The sequence below is a fragment of the Perca flavescens genome, chromosome 16 (assembly GCF_004354835.1).
Source record: "Perca flavescens isolate YP-PL-M2 chromosome 16, PFLA_1.0, whole genome shotgun sequence".
Taxonomy (NCBI): domain Eukaryota; kingdom Metazoa; phylum Chordata; class Actinopteri; order Perciformes; family Percidae; genus Perca; species Perca flavescens.
Window position 1 is genome coordinate 6,473,272 of NC_041346.1, and position 25,280 is coordinate 6,498,551.

General features: G+C 41.3%; 1 protein-coding gene across 5 annotated transcripts in view; it reads left to right on the forward strand.

The window, feature by feature from the left end:
• Positions 1-25,280, forward strand: part of tcf4 (transcription factor 4) — a 302,082-nt gene that overhangs the window by 235,601 nt on the left and 41,201 nt on the right. For all 5 annotated transcript variants that reach the window (XM_028601084.1, XM_028601086.1, XM_028601085.1 and 2 more), the window contains 3 exons: positions 16,546-16,651; positions 17,610-17,758; positions 19,561-19,708. In XM_028601084.1, the coding sequence (XP_028456885.1) occupies positions 16,546-16,651; positions 17,610-17,758; positions 19,561-19,708 (403 nt within the window). The remainder of the gene's footprint in view (positions 1-16,545; positions 16,652-17,609; positions 17,759-19,560; positions 19,709-25,280) is intronic.

The window sequence follows — 25,280 nt, forward strand, 5'->3', positions numbered from 1 at the left end:
GATCACCAGCCAGAACAGGCAGACAAGCTGCAGTACTGATCTTTAATCTAGAAAGTATTTTTCTAGATCCCTTTCTGTATCTGGAGAAATCTGGAGGAAACTGACAAAGTGATGTCAGGTAAATGATGTTGCGTTCAGGAGCAAACCAAAGAGCACTGTGACGTGTTAACATCCCATCTTCTACCAGCAGTAAATGTTGGCTTATTTTCCCCTGGCCTTGCCTGAAACATAACCGATAATGAAAGAAAACACTAATATGAATTATTTTTGACGGCGCTGAAAAATGACTCGAGGTGTGGAGACTTTGTATCGACTCTCGTAAAATTGTCACATCAATTATTTAATTCGGGAATGTTAGATTAGTTCTCTACACATCACTTCTCTCTTCTATCTTCTCTCTTTAAGTCTCTTGAAGGTTGCTGTTGATCTGACAAGGCATACGGGACGTAACGCACATACAGTTTGAAGTGCTTATATTATGCTTTTTGGCTTTTTCCCTTCCTTTTATTGTGTTATATATCTTTTTTTTGGTGCAGTAAGTGTAGTAAGTAAGAGTAAGTCTATGCATCAACCCCTGGTTGGGCCACAGACTAAAGAAAATGTCACCACCTAAAGTAGCAGTCAGTCTGACATGTTGCCGTTGGTAACACTAAATTGTGTTCATCAAAGACACTGGCAAAGCAACACACGCATAATCGCTTTTTAGCGTGTTTATCCACACAGTTCGCCCGCCATTGACCTACATTACGAGTGAATTTTCGCCGTAGCGAGTAGTATGAAAGGACTTAAGTCCACAAAAGGAGGTTGGTTGGTGACGGATGGGTAAAACACAGGACTTTCACCCAGAAGAGCTGGGATAGCGTCCCGCATGTGCCGATTTCCAACCGTTTTTTCGTTTTTTTTTAAGCCTTCCCCAATGTTTCTTTCCTAAACCCAACGGCCTATTGTTTTCCTAAGCCTGTGACGTTGTTCACCGTCGTGTTTTTGTCATTTTTTTTCGTGGTTTTGTAGCTTTTTTGTGTTACTAAAGCCTTTCCCAGTGTTCTTTTCCTAAACCCAACCTTTTTCTTTTTTTTTTTTAAAAGCGTGTGACGTTGTTCTCGCGATAGTATGTCACGTTCTATCTAACATACGTTAGTTTAGTATGTTTACATCCGCTGTATACAGTGGAGACATACACGTGGATAGCTGAAAAATGGAAATGGAAATGGAAAATGGAACATACACGCCACTTTCCTAAAGTGGCGTGTATGTTTACGCAAAGTCATTTTTGTGCCAGCGCGACGTCACAGTGTTTGGGTCTCTAAAAGTCTGGCTTGTAGCAGCAGTTTCTACAATGGAGCTGGTTATATCGAAGAATGTGTTAATGGGCCGAGTCTGTGATTTGTACTGCGGAGTTGATTCCAAACAGTGAGAAGAATCCTGCTGCAACACGTTCTCACTAGAGATGTTCCGATACCGATACCAGTATCGGTATCGGCTCCGATACTGCCTAAAACGCTGGTATCGGTATCGGGAAGTACTGGAGTTTATGCACCGATCCGATACCACGTAATAAAGCCCTAAAGAAAATCTACATTAAAGTAGTTTATTTACGTTCTTTTTCCGTTATAACTGACTGTCAAACTGGAGAATAAAAGAAAGTTCTACGGCATTCATTGTTTGTGTTTGTTCATCTTTCACAAAGAGTTTAACCTGAGCCAGACCGACAACAGAGATAGAAATCATATCACATCCATACAGGGATAGTAGTATACAGCTGTTAAAACATAATAAAATATATGACACACTGGTATCGGCCGATACACAAGTTCAGGTATCGGAATCGATATCGGGAAGCAAAAAAGTGGTATCGGGCCATCTCTAGTTCTCACCCCCGTCGCGTTAAAATAACGACGCTTGGTCAGGTTGCCTTTTGCGTTTGTTGTTGACGCACAAAGTAGAGCTGGGCGATATATCGATATTATATCGATATCGTGATATGAGACTAGATATCGTCTTAGATTTTGGATATCGTAATATCGTAATAGGGCATAAGTCTTTTCTTGGTTTTAAAGGCTGCATTACTGTAAAGTGATGTCATTTTCTGACCTTACCAGCCTGTTGTAACTGTTCTATTATTTGCCTTTTCCCCACTTAGTCATTATATCCACATTACTGATGATTATTTATCTAAAATCTCATTGTGTAAATATTTTGTTAAAGCACCGATAGTCAACACTACAATATCGTTGCGGTATCGATAGAGGAATTTTGTCAAAAATATCGTGATATTTGATTTTATCCATATCGCCGTCATATTTAGACGCGCTTGGTCGGGACTCTCGGTGTAACTTTTTTGACGTTCTGGGTCGGGACGTACGTTTAACTGACACGCGGCACAAGAACGGGACAGTTACGGATAGGAAAAAAAAAACGTGGGTGGGGTTGTAAAATGTACGTGTCAGTGACACGCGGGACAAGAACGGGAGTCGAACCCCCGGTCTCCTGGGTGAAAGTCCTGTGTTGTTTGACCCATCCTTGATTCATTTCTTTCAGAAGATATCCCAAATGATGTACTTAAACTTCATGGGGGCCAATGATGGGGAGCAGGACTGTATAGCATAATTATATAATTGTCATTCTTTCGGGGGGGGGGAACTACTCACTTCTCTGCCATTTTCAAACTTTGCAAAATCCTCCAGTGGGCCTGATTGGACCCTTTGGCAGGCCGGTTCTGGCCCACGGGCGGTATGTTTGACCCCCCTTGGTTTAAAGCTCCAGAGTATATACTGTAAATCGACAGAATTTTCAGTTTTTTTGGGGGGGATTAACAGAAATGTCTGTAAACATAACGGAAAAAAGGTCATTTTCTGCCAGGACATTATGCGTTTTTCTACGGATTTTGTTTTCTTCCAGTGCACACACTTTAATGTTAGTATACGCACACACTCTAATACACATAGACAAGGCCACAGAAGGCTCTCACACACTCACACAGTTAATTGCGGGTAATTAGTGGTCAATTAAAGCGCTGGGACTTCATTGGCTGTCTCACTCTTTGATGTCCTGGCTCCTGGCGAGACTAGACGCCATCTTGAATTCATTTACAGGCCGCAGTGTAAACATGCCGCACAACTGGACCCGACCCTCTTCTTCTTTTTCTTCTTCTTTTTCTCTTTTTCTGCTTCTTTCTTTTATACTTTGTTTTGACTGATTTGTTTATTTTTTTCTTTAATTTGCATCTGTGCAGATGTGGCTTCTTGTTCTCACTTTCTTTCTTCTCTTTCATTGGCGCTTTTAACTTCTGAGCTTTTTTTCCTCCCTTTTCACCTGGTTTTCTCTCTTTTTCTTTTCTTTTCTGTTATCTTTTCTTTTCTCTGCATTTTGTTTCCTTTAAGTTCTATTTTTGATTCAATTATCTTGCCTTTCTTTCTGTGTTTCTGTGTTTCTGTCTTTCTTTCTTTCTTTCTTTCTTTACTTTTCTCTAACTCTACGGAATAACCTGTGGAATGGAAGAAAAAATAATGTCTTCATAAAACTAGAAAAAGGAAAGTGGCAGAGTTTCTGCAGACCTTACTTTTTGCTTTGTACCGGTTCTATACTTTACTTGTTTTCTGCTTTAGTTTCTTTACTTCTGTCTAAGTCTTCATGAATGGAATACACATACGCATATTTTTATTATATCATATTGTACTGATTTTATGAACAATTCCTTATATAGACTGGGCAAATGATTGTCTATTACAGTAATCCATTTCTTTTTATATGCTCTGACATACTATTCTTTTCTATTCTGTTCAGTTCTTTGTGCTTTAGGACTGTTACAAGCTCTAAAAAATGAGTAATTTTAAGGTTTAAATTCTCAAGTAAAGAACCCACTGTCTGACCATATAGTCTGACTGGAATCCATCCTTTCTAGAGCCGGGTAAAAACACAAGTACAACAACAGTCTGGAGAGAAGAAAAGCTGCTAACTGGGTTACTGCTGATAGAGAAAATCAGTAAATAATAGATCCACAGTCGGCTGCCTGAGAGGAGAGGAAAGGAGAGGAGAGGTGAATAGAGGAGGGGAGAGGAGAGGAGAGGTGAAGAGAGGAGAGGTGAATAGAGGAGAGGAGAGGAGGGGAGAGGAGAGGAAGGGAGAGGAGAGGAGAGGAGAGGAGAGGAGAGGAGAGGAAAGGAGAGGAGAGGAGAGGAGGGGAGAGGAGATGGATAAATTATTAATTAAAATGAATTGAATTAATTTGAACCAGAAAAGGAAAAGCCTCATAATTTGTTTGTGTGTGTGTGTGTGTGTGTGTGTGTGTGTGTGTGTGTGTGTGTGTGTGTGAGGATGTCATTAATTGCCTTTTTCCTTCTTTTAGTATTCTTTCTTCACACACTCTGGCCAATTTCTATTTTTCCTGTTCTCACACACTCCTCATTCTTCGGTCACACACACACACACACACACACACACACTTTTTAAAGCCAAACAAATTCACAGCCGCTCACATGTGTCACACACCTCTCTCTTTTAAGCTCCTACGTTTTCTCTCTCTCTCTCTCTCTCTCTCTCTCTCTCTCTCTCTCTGTCCAGCCCCCCACTGTTTTCTGTCTGAGTAACTCGACCCCCCTTCAGTCACAGGTGCACCATGCACGCACGCACGCACGCACACACACACACACACACACGCATGCTGAGTCCACTTGTCTTCACATAGGGGGCTCTAATCAAGCCACAGGAAGCCTGAGCTCCACAGGGAGTGTCTATGTGTGTGTGTGTGTGTGTGTGTGTGTGTGTGTGTGTGTGTGTGTGTGTGTGTGTGTGTGTGTGTGTGTGTGTGTGTGTGTGCCGTTACAAGTGAGTTAAAGAATGTGTTTCGGTCCATGAAACTCACTGTGAGTGTGAAGGCACTGGATGTTTTCAATTAAACACCAGTATTTTAGCAAATAATGTCTGTGTGTGTGTGTGTGTGTGTGTGTGTGTGTGTGTGTGTGTGTGTGTGTGTGTGTGTGTGTGTGAAGGCACTGTATGTTTTCAATTAAACACCAGTATTTAAGCAAATAATGTGTGTGTGTGTGTGTCCTTATATGTTCCCTGTTTTACAATATAATTCTCCATTCCTTATTTAGTTGTTTCCTTTTTAGTTTTTGTCTTTTTTTCATTTCTGCATCCATCTGTGATGACTTTTAAAATTCAAAATTATTCTTCGTCTCATTTGCTTTCTGTCTTTGTTTTATTCATTTTCTTTTTAATTATTACTTTTTAAATATTCTTTTCCCATTTCTATTTCGTCTTATTATTATTTCCATGTTATTTTCTTATTTTGTTTCTATTTTTCTTTTTTTCTACCTAGTCATTAAGCTTTTTGAAATCCAAAGTCTCTTTCTATCATTCTTTTTCTTTCCCTCTTCCTCTTTAAGTATCGCATTTTCCTGACTAACTCTCCGTATTTTTATTATCCTTTCTCTATAATTCTGATTATTCTTTCCTAATTTATGATGTTATTTTCCTCCCTCTGCTTCTTTCTTTCCTTACTCTCTTTATTTGTATGTCTTCCTATCTCTGTACAGCATCATATGGAGTAAATTAGGCATTGTGTGCGTGTGTGTGCGTGTGTGTGTGTGTGTGTGTGTGTGTGTGTGTGTGTACATCTGCTTCGCATTAGTGCAATTGCAGGTTGGTAGAATAAAGGGCTCGGCTCGGAGGTGGTGGGTGGGATTTCCTTCCGCTTTCTCATAGTCTCACACACACACACGCACGCACACACACACACACACACACACACACGCACACACTCTCTCGCAGTTTTTCCCTCCATGTGTTTTGAATCAAGAACATAATTAACCTTCAGAGGATTCCCAGGCCGTGGCTCAGATCTCTGCTATAAAAAATACATCTAAAAAACAGAAACCCCCAAAATATGTTTGATCCGTCTGCGGCGCGTTTGATTCGCTTCCCCACATCTGCCTCCGGACGGGCCTCGGAGCGCAGCGGCATGAGCGGTAATGGGAGATGAAAAGTGCATCTACAGGTGGGGGGGGGGGGAGGGGAAGCTCGGAACAAAGAACGTTTGACATGATAAAGGATTGGTTAATTATGAAATCTGATTGTATTGATAGCGTGTTGAGTTATGTACTTTTTCTGCATGTCTCTTTCGTCCTGCGGCGTCACACTGTTTGTGTGAAGGTGAATAAAGGCCAAAGTGAAAGCAGCATGTTAGAAATGAGAGAGGACGGAGAGGAGGAGGGAGATAGTGAAACAGAGAGAGAAAAAATTGGACAGGCACAGGTGCAGCCGTGTGTGTGTGTGTGTGTGTGTGTGTGTGTGTGTGTGTGTGTGCGTGTGTGCGTGTGTGCGTGTGTGTCAAGAGGTTTCGTGACTGCTCCTTTGAGTGTTCGCATTCCAGCACATCTGCTTTGGATAAAGCGTGGTAAACTGTGTGTGTGTGTGTGTTTTGTGTGTGTGTGTGTGTGTGAGAGAGTGAGAGAGATGGTTTGCGGGAGGCAAAGAGAGAAGAGAAAACAAGACAAGTCCTTTTATCTAGCAAAACGCTCACTTGTTTCTTCCGTTTTGCGTCCGGGCGAGTGTGTTGTACGGAGTCGTATTAATGACAAAACTAAAAAGGGAGGCGAAAACCAAAACCCGCTGATCGGCCCGCGAGTCAACATTTGAGAGGCAAAATCACAAGTGTACAGTAGTTGATGTTTGGAGCTCTGAAGAGCAATTGTGCATGTCGATATGTCAGCAAGCAATTTTCTTTTCCCGAGTTTCGCTCTCAGGTCATTTGTAAATTCGGTTTGATGTGGAAGTGAAGCATGATCCCTATTTAGATTTGCCCTTTCAGCAGCCCTGTCTCCTGAAAATGGCATTCCCGTACAACTAAACTTTCTAAGTGATGTTTTTCGAGACAAAAAAAAATTCTGTCCCGGATTACGTTTTATCTTTTTTTGACGTATCACACATTCGTTTCTAATCAAAGTCCTGGATGGGTTGCTCAAACTAACATGGCGCTGTCAATGTTGACTTATATTTTAACTTACTTAAAGTTGCCGTAGGTAGGATTGCGAAGATCCAGGACTTGGCCTAAAAATGTTTACATCGACAACTTCTCAGTCCCTCCCCCCTTTCCGCTAAAGTCCCAAACGGTCTCTTCAACCCTTCCCCCCACAGGGGAGAATGAATGCGTGATTGACACGCAGTTAGACACCCCACCCCCTGGCCATGATTGGTGCATCTGAACAGGGAGCGGTGGATTTTTGCAAATCGCACTACATATTAAAATACATACTTATTATTTTTAATTACTACTAGTCTCAGTTTCAGTTTCAGCAAATATGACAGAAAGTTAGTTTTATAAGTCTTACCTACCGCCCCTTTAACTTACGCGCGTGACTCAAGTTACATAACATACACTGTTAAACTTTTCACCGTAAATTGACAGTAAAATACTGGCAGAATTTTTGCCAGTGCGAGCGCTGTTTTTAAAGTTTACGGTAATTTACTTTAAATAGACACATTTTCTTACGGTATTATTTGAATTTACAGTAATATACTGGCTGCAGTGTGTATTTTCTCAAGATGCATTGGTATTAACAGTAAATACCTGTAATATTATTATTTTCTCCCAGAATGCATTGCCATTTACAGTGTGATCCTATATAACATTAACCCTTGTGTTGTTTTCCCGTTCGACCATGCAATGTTTTTTTTTCTTATTTTTAACGTTTTGGTCGACTTTTCAACACTTGTGTTGCTTTTCCTGATATTTTTGTCACTTTTTTCTGATGTTTTTGTTGTTTTTTCCCCACGTTTTTTAAGCTTTTTTCCGACATTTTTGTCAACATTCTTTTATGAATTTATTTTCAAATTCTATAAAATTGAATAAAAGACCCAAATTCAATGGAAGTAGTGAACTGAAGATTTATTTTACTTGTGAAGAGCATTGTAGGGAACCATCCACGTTATTCTTTTTGACAATTTGGTTGAAAGAACCCCCAAATTTCTGATATAGAAACTTTTTGAAAATGGGTCAAATATGACCCGATGACAACAGGAGGGTTGAAACAATACTACTGAGATTTTAGCTGTAAATGTACATGAATGATGAAACGTAAATCTTTTTAGGCCCATCTTAACTACACAACGTTTGTCGGATGTTTACCGAGGTCAACAGTGCTGAGGAAGAAGTGGTGGAAAAGGAGGAGGAGAGGCGGATAGGTGGAACAGATGCTCCCCACATTTGGAGACAATAACGGAGAGAAGGAGCATCAAACGCCAAGCAAAGACAAAAAGCCTCCTCCTTCTTTTCTTCCTCTTATTTACTCCCTTTCCATTTTTCTCTCTTTTGTTTCCGTTTACTGTCTTTTCATCCGCGTCCAACTTTTCGACCATTTCACTTTGTTCCCTTTTATTGTTTTTCCAGTCTCTTTCGAACAAAACCCTTCAGGGCCGAGCGGCATTTCCATCGCTGTCAACAAGTTCGAACCAAAACGCGGTGGAGAAAAATAAAGTTTGTCCTTTCTCTCTACTTTGTTTTTTTTTTTCTCCCAATGTTGCGTTGACTCTACGAAATTATTCCAGTGGCTTACGACAATATTATTCCTGCAGTCCTGGTACAGCAATTGTTTTCTTTTTTCTCTCACTTTTGGTTTATTCATTGAATTAGTTTCTTGCTTGTCTATTGTTTGCGGCTTTTTCTACTTTGTAAGTGGGTTTTTTGACTTACCAAGCAGTTTGAAGGCAATATTTTTCAACTTTTTTCCCCCCCAATGATAATTTTCTTTGGACGATAGCGTATAGAGCGCAAACTTAAAAAAAACAAACAAAAAACATTTACAGTTGTTGGATCAAAATAGAAACTTATCAGTGAGTTAGGGTTAGGGTCTTTTTAATAAAGTTCAGCTGTTGTTTCGGTGGGTGTTTGTACCTGTGGGTCAGGTCAGTGAGTTGCACAGCTGGTTGCTCTGAATACATTTTGCGTTTCTGTGTGTGTGTCTCTGTGTGTGTGTTTTGTTAGCTCCATGAGGAATCAGTTTTCAGTGGAATGTGCCTTTATATTCTCGTCTTCTTGCCGGCGGCGACGCATAGCGAAGCTTTAGCGAGGCTTCTGTGATGTTTCTGTGATGTTTCTCCCAATTAAACGTTAAACGTCACGACTCAGCGGGAGGTTACACACAGGGACGGGGCTAGAAGGGGGGGCATTGGGTGGCACCCCCCTCTCCCCCCACCGTCCTAGCACTTGTCGCATGACGAGTTAATCTCAATGCCCATAGAAAATGTGTGTTATATTCGGAGTTGTTTAAAGTGAAAACGAGGGAAATCAATAGTGAATGTGAGGATTCTTTCAGGGTTTCTACTGTGGTGCCGATGATAACTTTACACAACAGAGTATTCTGAGAGGAAAAGGATACAAAGTATCCTGTGTGGAAAACGCTAACGCTACAGAGGGATCCACTGTGAATACATGAATTAGCTGACTCCTCCGAACTTACCAGCTGCTTCCTGGTGAGTTGTTTTGGTGAAATATGGTGACAGTTAACTTAACGTTAGGTTTAACTTTGGCTAGCTAGTTAGCCAAAGTTAACAATAAGTTAAGTTAGACTAACTTAAACCTAACGTTAACTCGACTCATTTCTAGTTTGAAATGTGTTACTGTTAATCCCCTCTCCCGGTGCTCATATGATGCTCATTTCCAGGTTAGTTGTATTTAGAGGTTGTACCAGAATAGGTTATATGGTTTACTTTTCAAAAAAACACCATATATTTGTTGTACTGCACATTGCTGCAGCTCCTCTTTTCACCCTGTGTGTTGAGCTCTCTGTTTTAGCTACAGAGTGAGGCATCGCACTTCTGTTCCATCTTTGTTGGGAGTCGCACATGCTCAGTAGCTAGGTAAGGACTACTAGCCAGTCAGAAGCAGAGTATGAAGGCGTGCCACTCTAGCAGCTAGGCGAGCATTATAACGTGTGTTCCAAAGTGACCACGTTTGTCTCTGAAGTAAAGGCTGGACTACAATAGAGCTGTTTGGAGCAGTTTGTGAAAAGTGTTTTCTGTTGGAGATGGTAAGACCCTTTCGGTTGGACTTTGGGCTTTTTCACTTATAACGTGCACAAAAAAGATCGAGTATATAACACAATAAAGGAAAGGGAAAAAGCCAAAAAGCATAATATGAGCACTTTAACACACTCCCAAAGTGAATGTGGGAGACAGGAGAAGCTCTGGCTGTCTGGCACTGGCAATGGTCTAGGTCTTGACTCTGTATCAACCCCTCAAAGTCTCGGTCTTGTCTCGGTCTCGATACACTCTGGTCTTGGTGATGACTTGGTCTCGGTTTAGCTGGTCTTGACTACAACACTGGTAGCTCCTATACCGTACAGAACTGGTTCTGATGGGTTTTTAAACTGTTTTTGTTGTGGCTAATTACTGTTTTGGTTTCTACTGTGGTCCAGATCACACTTTTACTGGTCAGATTTCTGGTTTCTATTATGGCTCTACTGTGGCCCAGAGATGTGCCACAGTAGGTTCTACTGGTTCTGGTTCTACTTTATATCAGGGCATGGCAATTATTTTCCACACCTGGTTTGACTGGTTTCTGTGCGGTTCGTATTGTAGAAATCCTATTATTTTCAACCAATGAAAATGATTGACCAATGATTATATTCATGCAGTGAAAAGTATTTAACTCAAGCGAGTGGACAAGGTTCTGAGACTTGTTGTGGAAAATATGAGTTATTGATCTGACATCACTGCTTTCAGTTGAGGTTACTTTTCTCTGGTTTGTAGTTTGAAATGACAGCCCTGTCAGTGGTGTCTCTTTGATTGGCTCAAGGCCCGCCTGCTAGCTGTGGGAATTCTGATACTGTGTGTGTGTGTGTGTGTGTGTGTGTGTGTGTGTGTGTGTGTGTGTGTGTGTGTGTGTGTGTGTGTGTTACAGACTGCAGGAAGTGAGGTTGTTATTGTGTCTCTCTACATTCCTCAGACTTGAACACACTGTGCACCTGTTCCTGTCCGTCTGTAACACACACACAAAGATGCGCACACACACACTTACATAAATACACACACGCACACACATACATACATGGACCCATACTCAACACTCAAATCACAGCCTTTCGTCACCAGTCTAACAACACATTCAATGGGAAAATATGCCTGCACGACATGAGACATAAATCAAAATATATTCAGGAACATAACAGGAACACACAAGCGTGTGTGTGTGTGTGTGTGTGTGTGTGTGTGTGTGTGTGTGTATGTGTGTGTATTTTCTTGTACAGGCTTTGGGTCAATAAATATGGTTTTATCATCAGTTCTCAGAGGGGAACAGGAGGAGGAGGAGGAGGAAGTTAGAGGGGATTTTAGTTTAGCACTAATGACATCTACAGACACGGTGTGTTTGTGTGTGTGTGTGTGTGTGTGCATGTGTGCATGTGTGCATGTGCGTGTGTGCGTGCGTGCGTGCATGCGTGTGTGTGTGTGTGTGTGTGTGTGTGTGTGTGTGTATAAGTGCACAGACTGAAGGATTGGGATCCTTAAAACTCTTACAAGGAGCATTGTGGGAAGGCACCGGCATCTCCCAGCTGATAGCAACTCTTACCTCGCACCTTACATCCGTGTATTTAAGTGTGTGTGTCTGCAGGTCTGTGTGTGTGTGTGTGTGTGTGTGTGTGTTTCCTGACCTCAGTCTTTTATTCCCACAGTTTCCCAGTGTTCTTTGCTCCTCCTGATGGAGCATGTCCTGATTGTTGTGGTATTTATCGCTGTGTCGGCGTCTTTCCGCCAGCAGTGGTTTTCAGGAAGTAAACACAGTCGACACAAGGCTATGCTCTGGAACACAAGTACAGTAATGGAACAGTTACTGTACACATGGAGGGATTAAACTTCACTCTGCATAATTTCAAATGCATGCTGTATAGTTTTGTTTGGATATATTTTTTATATATACATATATATATATATATATATATATATATATATATATATATATATATATATATATATATATATATATATATATATATATATATATATATATATATATTTTTTGTTTAGTCCATCACATTTAAAATCAAGTCTGCTTTAATTTGAGTCCCATGCCTGTGCATTAAGGCGCCATTGGGCACTAGGCAGGCAGTCCCAGTTCCTGCAAGAGCCTTAAAGCTGCATTCTATCTGAATTCCAGCAGGGGGCGACACAAAAAGAGGTCAGTTTCTGTAGACGTCTATGAGAAAGTGACCCACTTCTCACTTGATTTATTACCTCAGTAAACATTTTCATAATGACTTTATGGTCTCAATCGCTAGTTTTAAGTCTTCTGCAACACAGAATGATGTTAATTATTTTCAATTATGGTCTCATTGATTTTAAAATCGGCGATAAAGCAGGGGGTGTTTTAGGGCGTGGCTATGATCTGATTGCCAGTGAAATTGTGTAACGTAACGTGGCTCCTCCTTCACTCCTCCCTCGGGTCTAAAATCGTCACATCCGCGACCAGGATGGCTGCGCCCGTAACGGCGAACTCAACAACTCGCAGCAGATCTCCACAAATCAACGGGTGACGTCACACGTGCTCTGTCCATTCATATTATGCAGTCTATGGTAACATATCAGAATTGTATATTGTATATCGGATTGTTTACAGAAATGTCCTATTTTCAGTGGATCTTTCATTTCGGTTTTTATCTCTTTATTGAACATGATCGTAGAAGGTGAACTAGGTAGCTAAAAAAAAAAGAAAATCCCAATTAGATTCCCTTCTGTTTGTGTTGCTGTCTACAATAGTAGTTGCTGTGTGGTATATCACCTCACAATGCATCATTTGCCAATCACAGATGGGTGTGGTCATAAAAAACTGTGTTCAGGTGTGATTTGTGCATATATATATATATATATATATATATATATATATATATATATATATATATATATATATATATATATATATATATATATATATATTTTTTTTTTTACAATTTTGCCTGTGTGTCATTTAAAAAAAAAAAACGCAAGTGTCAATTTCCCATCCATTGCTGGTCTTACAGGGAGGTGTGTTCAGGAGCATTCTTGGAGTATTGCTATATTGAGGCAGCGGGAAGTGATCGCGCTTTCGACCAACAAAAACCTGGTCTGAAGTCAATAGCGCAGCATTTCATTGTTATTTTAACAGCAAATTAGTAAAATGCGCCTAGCACACACACTGTGCTTGTTACACACACACACACAGGGAAGCGCAGCAGCACACAAACATGCAAAAGATTACAAAAAGATTACTTATTACCGCAAGGTCACTTATGTACAGTATTTTGTGTATTGATATTCTAGACGTTTTTAATGCTATTATGTTTTAAAATTGTTATTATTGACTGCTTCTGAGAGAGTGCTCTGGCGCATTGTATTTCATTGCTGTGGTACTTCGTACTAATATGCATATGACAATAAACTTGAAACTTACAAATAAAAATATGACGGAGCAAATCCGCCATCATAATAGCAATGCGCCAAGGTAGGCTACAAACGCGCCTGGCTTTTAAAGGGAACTGGAGATGACAATCTGATTGGTTTATTGCACATTAAGCCCAAAACACACCCAGATGGTTAAAATAGGGCCCTTAGTGGTTGAAGCCTAGGTGTTGTCTTCCTTTGAACCATGAGCAAGGAATCCTAATCCCTCCTAATCCCTCCTTTTCCTCACACTGACGTTTGTTTGTCATATTCTCGTCCCGATCCCTTGTTCCTTTTCCTGAGAAGCAGAGGGGCTCACTTAAAGCATGTCGCGGAGTTCACTGCCAGGGGACTTAGTGAAGGAAAGACATCACGGGAAGACAACATACTAACACTGTGTGTTATCTCATATCTCTTCTTGTTCCGTCAAGTTGCACACCTGGGCACATGCACCGGCCTATTTGCTGCGTTTTCACATTTTGAACATTGCCAGAGTCATATTCCTTTTCACATTCACAAATCCGATTTCTTTTTCTTTCCCCTCAGAAAGCAGACAGCTTTCAGCAGAGTAACGAGCTTTTAGTGACGAAGACGAAGAAAAAAAGTCTTTTGTTTGACCGAAACGCTTTTAGACGCGTTTTCTGTTTTTAATAATTTCTCTCAGGGAGGGTGGGAAGTGAGATGATGCTTTTTTATAATGCCCCCAAGTGTTTGTTTTTCTTCTTTGATTCCTTCTGTCTGTGTTTTATCATCCGATTTTTCTCCTTCTACCACATCTGTGTTCTGTCCATATGCAAAATTCTCTAAAGTTAACAAAGCGAGCCATGTCTTTTTTTTTTAGGGGGGTATCGGGGTAGATTAGGTGTAGCTGTGGAGCGGGACTTTCGTTTTGATGTGAATCAGTGGGGGACATGGAGAGAAAGAAGAGCGCTTTCAACAGCTGTTCCAGGGTTTGCGTCATGCGGCGCGAGCTAGCGTCATGGCTGAGTGTTCGCACGCTATGCACACACACACACACACACACTCGCGCGCACACAGAGAGGCATGCTGTGGGGACCCCCAGTCGAAGGCATGACCAAACACAGGCATTGTGTTCTCATGTTGCTGAGGAAGGACTTCACCTGTTTGGAGTGCTGACAGGCTGCTGGTGCTGCTCGCGGGCTCACGTTTTACTGCGTGTTTGCTGCACGGCTGCTGTTGTTCCCTCTGAGAGGAGGCTCGCACGGAATCACTGCGTTGTTCCTCTTTTAGTCATCAAACTGGTCTGAATGAGAGAAGGGCCGATGGGAAATGCGCTGTGCGTGTTGCATTAGGAATTACATGTACTCTATATCGACGACGTTCCACTTCCGGGATTGTTCAGGTGCCGCCGGAAATTCCGCCGGACGTCTGTCACTTTTGGGGCGAATGTCCGTCACCTTCTGCTTTCTTTGTGTTGGCGTTCTGAACTATGGCGGATTCATGAAGGACTATGGTTAACTGCTCCTCAGATCTCGCTAGACTATCTGTCCAATCTGAGTTTTCTGTTGCACCACCAAAACAAGTTCCGGCGGTGACTACATCATATCCGTTTCCAGAAAAACAGACATGAAGCAGAAAATGCAGAAAGTACATTACGTTATGTTATGTACTTCTTTACGATATAATGAAACAAATGTCAGAAAGATTGACTGACTGACATGTGACGTGAATTCTTTTTAGAAAATAATTAGTTTTTAGAAAATGTCTCATATATTGTCTCTGGATGTGTGTCAACTTTTTAGTTAAAGAAGGAAAAGAAAATAACGTTGAAGTTAGCTAGCGCTAGAAGATATTAGCGATTTCTAGTCGGCAACATTTTGGGCTTCATGTAATAAACATGAATAGCCACAATAGCCATTGTTGTTTAATGCGTGTGTGACTTCAAAAACTGTAACTGGGAGTTAACGGGTACTAAGTTACGGATTTGACTGCCGTTCCACCTGTGTGATTACCTGTCTCCGCCCTTATGTGTTGCCCCTGTGTCTCATTGTCTCCCCTGTCTTGTGTATTTAATGTTGCGTTCCAGACACAATTTTTAGACCGTAAGTTACGACTTCAAGTCACGACTCACGACTTGGTAGCGTTCCAGGCAAAGTCACCACAAACCCTTCTTTGTCAATTTTAGCTATCGGCTACCTTACGTTGACGTTAGCTAGCACTAGCTGATTTCTAGTCGGCGACGTATTTTGGGCTTCATTTAAGAAACATAACCTGTAGTAGTACACAATCAAATGTGTATTGTTTTGATTACAGTGTGCGGGATTACTTGACATTGCCTATTTATGTCTATTTATTTCTATTTCTCACCGTTAATCACCGGCGTATGTACAGCATCAACAGGGGATCGCCATTGTTGTTTATGCGTGTGTGACGTAAAATACTGTAACTGGGAGTTCACACGTAGTAAGTTAGGGGTTTGACTGCCGTTCCACTTCCTGTCTTCTACTTTCCCGCCTGTGTGATTACCTGTCCCCGCCCTTATGTGTTGCTCCTGTGTCTCTTTGTCTCCCCTGTCTTGTGTATTGTATGCTGCGTTCCAGACACAATTTTTAGCCCGTAAGTTACGAATCCAAGTCACGACTCACGACTTGGTAGCCTTCCAGGCAAAATCACGACAAACCCTTCTGCGGCTCTGGTCAACGTTACCTTTAAAATTGACGTTAGCTAGCGCTACCTGATACTAGCGATTTCTGGTCGCCGACATAATTTGGGCTTCATTTAATAAACATAACCTGTAGTAGTACACAATAGTATGTGTATTGTTTTGATTACAGTGTGCAGAACTACCTTACGTTGCCTATTTATGTCTATTTCTCACTGCCTGGAACACGGCATAAGTTCAGTCTTTTCTTTACTCCGGTGCGAGATCGTCTGCTTCCATGTGTTCAGACTTTGAGCCATTTTCCCTGTGTCCTGTACTCCTGAGTTCCTGTTTTCCCTTGGATTTTGAACATTGCCTGTTTTTTTTTTTTTTTTTGATTTCTGTCAGAAGTTGCTTCCTGTTGGGCCTCGAGTTGATTTGGCTGTGAGTCTCTGATGAGAACACGTTGAGCTTTGATCAGCGGGCAGTTTCTCTGAATGACGTTGTGCGTTTTTCTGTGTTTTGTGTTGCAGGTGTACGCTCCGTCTGCCAGTACAGCAGACTACAACAGGGACTCACCGGGTTATCCCTCCTCCAAACCTCCCAGCGCTGGCTTCCCAAGCTCATTCTTCATGCCTGGTACACACGCACACGCACACGCACACACACACACACACACACACACACACACACACACACACACACACACACAGGCTCCACGACGTGAGGAAAGCATGCAATATGCGATTACGTGGTTGAATATCGCTATAACGATATCAGTTGCGATAAATCAACACATTTCTCTTTATACTCAGTTCTGCTGTTTTCAGTATTCTGCTAAAATACAACAAATTGCTTGTTGAATTTGAAAAAAAAATGAAAATAAGTAATTTCCCACATTCGTTTATTGAACAAATTGAACATTGAGCATCTTTTTGCTGAAGACAACAATAAAGACAACAAGTAGTTGCTTGCAAACCTGACGTCCGTTCACACCAAAAGTGAAGGTGCAACATAGTGCAGAGCGACATGTAGTGCGTAGCAGCTTTCTCCCGATGGTAAAATCGGGTCTAGTAGGCATTCATCGGCAGAAAGTGGAAGTCACGAGAGTGCCAAGATAACTTTAAGCATCTCTGAAATGTAGCGGAGTAGAAGTAGAAAGAAAAGAAAAGACTCAAGTAAAGTAACCCAAATATGTACTTAAGTACAGTACTTAAGTAAATGGTGCACAAGTACTTAGTTACATTCAGCCAATGGTCACAGCAGAGAGAAACCTCAGTATGTTTTTACTAGGAATGTTCCCATACCGATACCACTATCGGAAAAGCCTCCGATATAGCCTAAAATGTTGGTATCGGTATCGGAAAGTACTGGACTTTATGCAGCAATCCGATAACACATGAAAAAAAAAATCTACTTTAAAGTAGGATAATAAAAAAAAACATCCATACGCGCTTATAAGTATACAGCTGTTAAAACATCAGACAATCTATAGCTTTTACCATTCCTGATCTCAAACTAGCACATCACATGTATCTCTCTCTCTCTCTCTCTCTTTCTCTCTCTCTTTCTCTCTCGCTCTGTTTCTCCCTATCAGAAGGTCACCACAGTGGCGATCACTGGAGCAGCAGTAGTAGCAGTATGAGCCAGCAGGGTTACCATGGCAGCATGCTGGGGGGCGGGAACTCGGCCCACGGCCCCGCCCAGGGCTCCTCCTACTGCGGGATTCACCCTCACGACAGATTGGTGAGCAGAGCTGTCACTCACACACCAGGGAACACTTTCAGGAAGTCACTTCAGAGATTACATTTAATTGACATACACACACCTGGGCAAATTCCATGACCCCCATGATATTCCATACACATTTTTACACCAGGTTTTTTGTTTTTTTTTACACTTTTATGATTTAAACCAGGGATCTTCAACAGGGGTTAATTTAATTTTTTTCAAAAATTAACATCAATAAACACAAATCCCACATATTATCAGCAAATTTAAATCCCCACTGCTTACTGGCCTATAGGTAAGGTAGTCGCTAAGGCCATCCACAGATACAGTTCATCCTAAAGCCCGTTTTACAGTAACCACTGTGACGTCATGAAATCTCCGTGACTATTTATACCTGCGCGTGGTGGTTGGTCAGTCTTCTCCTGAACAGAGGTGGCGCTAATGAGCAAAGGCTACCGATGTTGCCCTTTCTACGGACTAGAAGAAGAAGAAAAAGGTAAACATTGGCCGAACTGGCAGCAGCATTGCCGTCAATGCTTTGATTTGATTCAATGACCTACTTCGTCGGATCGAGCCTTTCATTCGCCATAAAAGAGCTCATCTTAACTCAGTAAGTTTACCAGAGAGAATTGCAGTAACTCTGAGAGTCCTGGCATCCGGTTGTCGGCGAAAAGGGCCGTTAGCTATCGGCTACCTAACGTCCATAATACATCCGGATATTACGTCATTTTGACGTCACGATGTCGCGCGCCACCTTGGATGCGTCTAGTATATAACGGCTTTTAGGGTTCACTGTGCCACATGTACGGTATGTTTAATATTAAAACATGATTTATAAAGAAAATGCCAATAATTATTAGGCTATTTTAAAAACTTTGTATTCTATGCAATAAAAAGCTATGTATAAAGGCTTTAGAGTGTCTACACATTATTGTAGGCCGAGTTTAATATGCAACTTCATTTTATACATAATATGTAGTAGGGGGTCCCTACTCTGTCTCTCTTTCAGTTAAGGGGTCCTTGGCTTAAAAAAAACTTTTCAGACCCCTGATTTAAACCACATAATAGATGATAGAATCAGGGTGACCGCGGGCTCTTCAAAAGTCTAAGAAAGTCTAAAATTTCAAAACCAAAATTTTAGGCCTTAAAAAGTCTTAAATTCGCTCAAGTATTGTCTTTTCCGTCTTAAATAATTTTCAACAGGTCTTCATTTTCCTACATCAATGTAACACTACCTCTAATGCTTATTGAAATGTTCCCGCAGCACTTTGGAATGTTTTATTTTTATTTATTTTTTTATTCTGTGGTGTTGTAGTTCTTTCTGTCGCTAGTCCAAATATAATTCGCTGTGTGATGACTACAAATGAGACCAGCATGCAACTTCTTTTGCAGCCAATCTAGAGACCAGTCCTATAACGGCAATCAGGAAATCGGGGAAATTGTCTCAGACGATGTTTCCGGACTCTGACATCTGAATCTTCTTTGATTTTGTGATATAGGTCTTAAATTTGCTGTTGTTATAACTTATTGACAGTTACGAATCTAAAATCAAAGCCTGGTAAAGTCAGTAGTCAATGATATATTACATTACATGACAATTGTACACAAATGTAAAGCTGTAAATATGTCAAGGGTCAATATATGGTAATTCCTTCAAATGAATAAGAGCTTTGTGTAATTTTACAATAAAGAGGCTTCATGGTTATCACCACTTCTGTTTTGATTATTCTCTTCGTAGGTAGTATTTACTGTTTTGCGGTAGTTTCTCCTAGTCTTCTTAAACTGAGTTTCATTTCGTTCTGTCCGTGTCTCTGCAGAGCTACCCGTCCCACTCGTCTGCAGATATCAGCTCCAGCCTCCCACCTATGTCCAGCTTCCACAGAGGGGGAGGGAGCGGGGGCGGGGGCAATCACTACAGCACCGCCTCTTGCACCGCTTCCACCAACGGCACAGAAAGCCTCATGGGTAAGACCACCGGTGTCTATTTGTATCTTGAAGAAATGTGTAGTGGCTATTGGGTTTCAAAATGACAGCCACTGCCCAAGGAATAGAAGAGGGATTTTAACTTAATTTGGATTTAAACTCAAATATCCTAACCTGTAGAAATACTGTATATCTTTATGATCCTACCAAAACGGTGTAGGCTAATGGAGCAGGTGCTTGAATCAGGGAAAAATAAATTCAACAAGATGGTTTCTTAAATGATATCAAATAAGATGACACAGGATGACTTCATGGTTTTAAAAAACTTTGTTTGGTCTCAACTAAAGCTAGGACTCCAAAAACGCTCCACTTGGGTTTCCAACTTCTCTTTATTAACTATACCACACCCACAATTAGTCAACTGTCAATCAGTGGCCTAGCTGTCAATCAAAATCATTGGTTTAGAACTATATCCAAAATATAGGAAGTCTTGAAATGATAGCTGTTGTTCTTTAAATATAAAAGAAAAACTGCTATTTTGGCTCCTACAAATCGGTTATCAAGAAATGGTGCGGTTGCTTTTTAAAATTGAGTTGCAATTCTACTTTTGGATAATAGACGCTTGTTGAACTGAGCTACTTCCTGTCAAGATTTAGCCCCCTACTATGCTCACAGACTCTCTCAACATCTATTAGATGGATTGCCGTGGGATTTTGTACAGATAATCATGTCCCCAGAAGAAGATTCCTCCCGATTTTGGTGATCCCCAGATTTTTCTTCTAACGCAACCATGAGATTGACTTTTTCTGTTTGTAGCGAAATGTCTCAACACCTACTGAATGGATTGACACTTTCAGACATCCGTGTCCCATTCAGGCTAACCTGTAATCACTTCAGTGATCTCTTGACTTTCTCTCTAGCGCCATCATCTGTCTTTGGTTCATGACCAAATACATAAAAACGAACGGCATTCCCCTTAATGTCTGCTTTATTTTTTTGTTTAGTGCTAATTAGCAAATGTCAGCGTGCACACGCACTGAACTAAAATTGCAAACAAGATAAACAAGTTACCTGCTAAACCTCAGCATGTTAGCATTGTCACTGTAAGCATGTTAGCATGCTGACAGTAGCTCAAAGCACAGAAGCACAGCCTCAAAGAGCTGCTGGTATGGCTGCAGACTCGTGTTTATCTATTAATAGTATGTGACCACTGGTGTGCGGCCACATCTTCATGTCAAGGCGTATTTGACTTGTTTGAATGCCTATAGACACATTATTTTTTTGCATATATGTGTGTCAGAGTTGTAGACTTCAGACTTCAGACTTCAGACTTGGACTTGGGTCAGACTTAAGTCACAACAATGAGGACTTGACACTTGACTTGGATTTGACTCCTGACTTGGACTTGACTTTGACACTGCACTTACTTAACACTTGACTCCCTAAAGACTGGACTTGACTTTTGCCAAAGACGTAAACAAGCTCTGCTGTGTGTCAGCTTTCACTCTTATCATAGTCTTGCATTGCCAGACCTTCCTCCACAGCACTGCAGAGGAGGGTCTGGCTAGTCCCCACAGCATATCGGGATGGGAGAAAAACGTGCTGTGGTTTATTTGCATTTCTTTAAACCGATCACAATCTTCTTGGGCGGCGCTAGGAGCAACAGCACCTCTGCAAAATAGCCTCGGGAAGGGACTTGTTTTGGTGGTGGAACGTGTGTACGTTCAAAGGTTGTTTTAGTCGGGCAACAGAAAACTCAGATTGGACAGATAGTCTAGCTAGCTGTCTGGATTTACCCTGCAGAGATCTGAGGAGCAGTTAACCACAGTACTCAGAAATCCACCAGAGTTCAGAACGCCAACACAAAGAAAGCGGAAGGTGACGGATATCCGGCCGAAATGAAAGACACCCGGCGGAATTTTCGGCGGCACCTGAACAATCCCGGAAGTGGAACGTTGTGGATATAGACTACTCTTATCATAAATCTATCTGCAGCAACTTTTACTCATTGTTTGGGAGTAGACAAGATTATAAAACTGTAAAAGTAACTGATCAGTTTGATGTTGTCATACTGGAGTTATGACTTGGATGCACTCGCTGTGTTTGTGTTTCAACGTTGGAATAATCCACGGATGAACGACTCGCAGTTACCACTTGAAAGACAACATGACTGTCCCTTTCTGGTCAGAAGACCTCGTCTTTATTTACGGTAAATTAACTTGTTATAAGTGTCAGTGATTAGACTCAGAAGATTTAAAGCACTTAAAAACTAAGGGGCGAAGGTAGGCGGTAAGAAAACCGAAAAAACAATTGTACTCCATTTTGGCGCAACTTTGACATCCCTGAGACACACACACACACACACACACATACACAGCGTGCCAAATGGACCCCTTTCTTTGAGTCCCATAGAACAAATAGGAAAGCAATAAGAAACAGATTGAAAGTTTGTTTTCATGGGAAGACACCGACCACATTCCACAAAGATATCACACACACAAACACACACAGACACGAGCTTGCGCAGATGAGTGTAAACACAACATGAAGCTAATAAAAACCATGATGCTGTTGTTTAAATATAAACTCATGAAACACGTGTGTGCACACATGAACCCTTAAACACGGATGCACAGTGTTTACAGACATTTCTCTGGGAGTGGGTGAACAGCAACTACAGTACTATGAATTCAGGTCTGTTACAACTGATTTGGGAAATATAATTTTCTTATCAACAAATGTCAGATTCGCACAGTCAGCTCTCAGTGCCCTGCTTGCTAGCTCGACAGCGTTGGACGTGTCTATATTGTGGGGAAAAGGAAAGTGACTGGAACACATCGAAGTGGACTAATACCACAGGAGTGGATACAAAGCATTTAGTGTGGCGCTGCAACAATTAGCCGTGTCTTTGATACTTGATACATGGACAATGTACAATAAATGAAGTGTGAGCGTTTTAATTTTTCAAAAGAGGGTGTGTCTTTAGATGTAGAACTAAAATGAGAAGGATTAGAGACCAAGGTTGTGTCAAAAATTCCATACTAACATGCTATTTAGTAAGCTAAAAAACAGTATGTGAGATTTTTTTAGTAAGTCCAAAATTATTATGAAACCAATAGTACATGAATTGCATACTGTTTCCGGTGAAATATACCGGCCACTACGCTATATACAAAAAACTATCTTTACACTGCAGACTGGATTCTCTTCTCACAGAGTGACGGCTGATTCATTATGAAGGAGTCCAGCGCGGGTTGAATGCACATCGGCAGGTCATAGGCGTTACACGCTGTTAGTGTATGTGATGTCTGTATCTGTGCATTGTTGTAGACCCATTCAGCCTCTTTTCTGGAAGTCCTAGCGGTGTGCTGCGTGTATGTATGAGGCCATCTCCACCGCGTCCATCTGTGAGGTTGTCAGCTTTGTGGCTGCCTGGCTCAGAATGCCGTCCAGCAAAAAGCCACAAAGAAGAAGATTTATTTATATTAGGACAATGCACATTAATCAACATTTCTGTAAATGCGCCAGTGTTAGCCAGTCGGCTAATTTTCAACTGTAGTCCTAGTTGCATGCATGTCATTATGGTGGGAAGAAACCAGAGCAAACCCACGCAAGCACGGGGAGAACATGCAAACTCCACACAGAAAGGCCTGGGTTTGAACCCAGAACCTTCTTGCTTCTTGCTGTGAGGCAGAAGTGCTAACCACTGAGCCACCGTGCTGCTTTTCAGCTTAAAATGCTCTCAAAAGTTAACTGTGGCTCTGCTACCAGCCTCTGAGAAGAAGGCAGAAGAAATCCGCCCCTGGGAAAAGTAACGTTGCGCCAAATTGAAAGGAACAACGTTTCGTTACCGAATTTTCAGGAGTAGCGCGTTACACTACTTTTTACCCAAAAAAGTAGTTACGTTACTGTAACGCGTTACACCCAACACTGCTTCTTGCCGTTGGAGACGCGTAACCCCCGCTGACCTCAGTTTTATCGCCAGATAATGCTTAAATCACTGAAAGAGGCAAATAACCAGCCAGAGACGCCTGCTTTTAAAAGTACCGTAAAAGTAACGAGTAACGTAAAAAGTTACTTCTCATAGGGGGTAACTAAGTAAAGTAACACATTACTTTTTTTAAGAAGTAACGAGTAACGAGCAAACACTAATTTTTTTAAAAGTAACTTCCCCAACACTGGCAAGGAGACTCTCAGGAGGTGACGAAAATAATATATAAAATAACGTGGTGCAGAGTATGCGATCTCGGACGCAACCCAAGAATTCCCTCCCCAGCTATGTTGTGCGTTCCATTGAACACCATTGGTGGGAAGGTGGTGAGGGATCATGTCCTCATCAGTGCACCACCACTGCAACTCCTACTTCACTTTGTTTTGAGAATGGCAAGTCAGCATGCACCCTTTTTTGCAATCCATTTTTTCTTTTCTATATGCAAATAAACAGGCAAACATATTAGTTTAGAAAATTACCCCCAAAAAAGCTTTATGTTTATTATTGTGCTGTTGATGGTCCCACAGTGCAATGCTAAGAGGACGTTGAGGAGCTACTCACAGCTGCAAATAAAATAGTGGATAATGACGACATTGCTCCAAGAAGAAGAAGAAAACATTAAGTGTTAATTTCCTATTAGAACAAAAAGTTGAAGTACATTCATTCCTTGTATACTAACTGCAACAACTAATATGGAATATGGAATTGGGACATGGCAAAGGAACTACAGATGGCAGATGTGACTGGATATTTGCAGTAATGCCTGGAGCAAATGGGAGCAAACATTTACTAGAGTATATAAAGAAAGAACTAAAGAAATAAAAATAACCAAATGCATAAAAAAACATAATAAAACTTTTTTTACGTGAATTATTAAAAAAATAATGCAAACTTTAATAACTACATGTTTATCTTTTATCTTTGATGGACACACAAAAATAAATGCACAGAAAAACTTGAAAATCAGTTTCATCTCCTGAATGCTCTCCTCCTTTGTACCTATAAGCTCTCATTTATGAAAAAGATTTTCTCCTGCACATGTTCTAAATTATGCGTCAAGTCAGGCTGCAAGCATGTGCGTGTGTGTGTGTGTGTGTGTGTGTGTACTTGTCTGTGTGTGTGTGTGTGTGTGTGTGGCAGTAATCCCTTGGATGGTTTACTAGGCCAGTGGTATGGCGTGAGTGAGACATGAGGCTTTAACCCCAAAACATATGCTGCTTCCTGTCTCTCTCTCTGTCTTCATCTCTCTCTCTGTCTCTCTCTCACTCTCTCTCTCTCTCTCTCTCTCTCTCTCTCTCTCTCTCTCTCTCTCCCCTATCCCTATCTCTCTCGCTCTCTCTCTCGCTCTCTCTCAAAAAGCTTAAAGAAGTCCAGTCCTGCCAATTTTTGTAATGGATTCATTTGCCATGAAAGGATGTGTTTTGCTGTGTCTGTGTGGCGTGCACGTGTCTAACTTGTGTGTGCGAGCGTAAACTTTCCATCTGGGATCTGCTATCAGGAGAGATGAGCTGCGAGCATGTCAGAGTCTCTCTGCTTGTGTGTGTGTGTGTGTGTGTGTGTGTGTGTGTGTGTGTGTGTGTGTGTGTGTGCTCATCTGGTCCTGTGAGGTCACTTCCTTCCTCT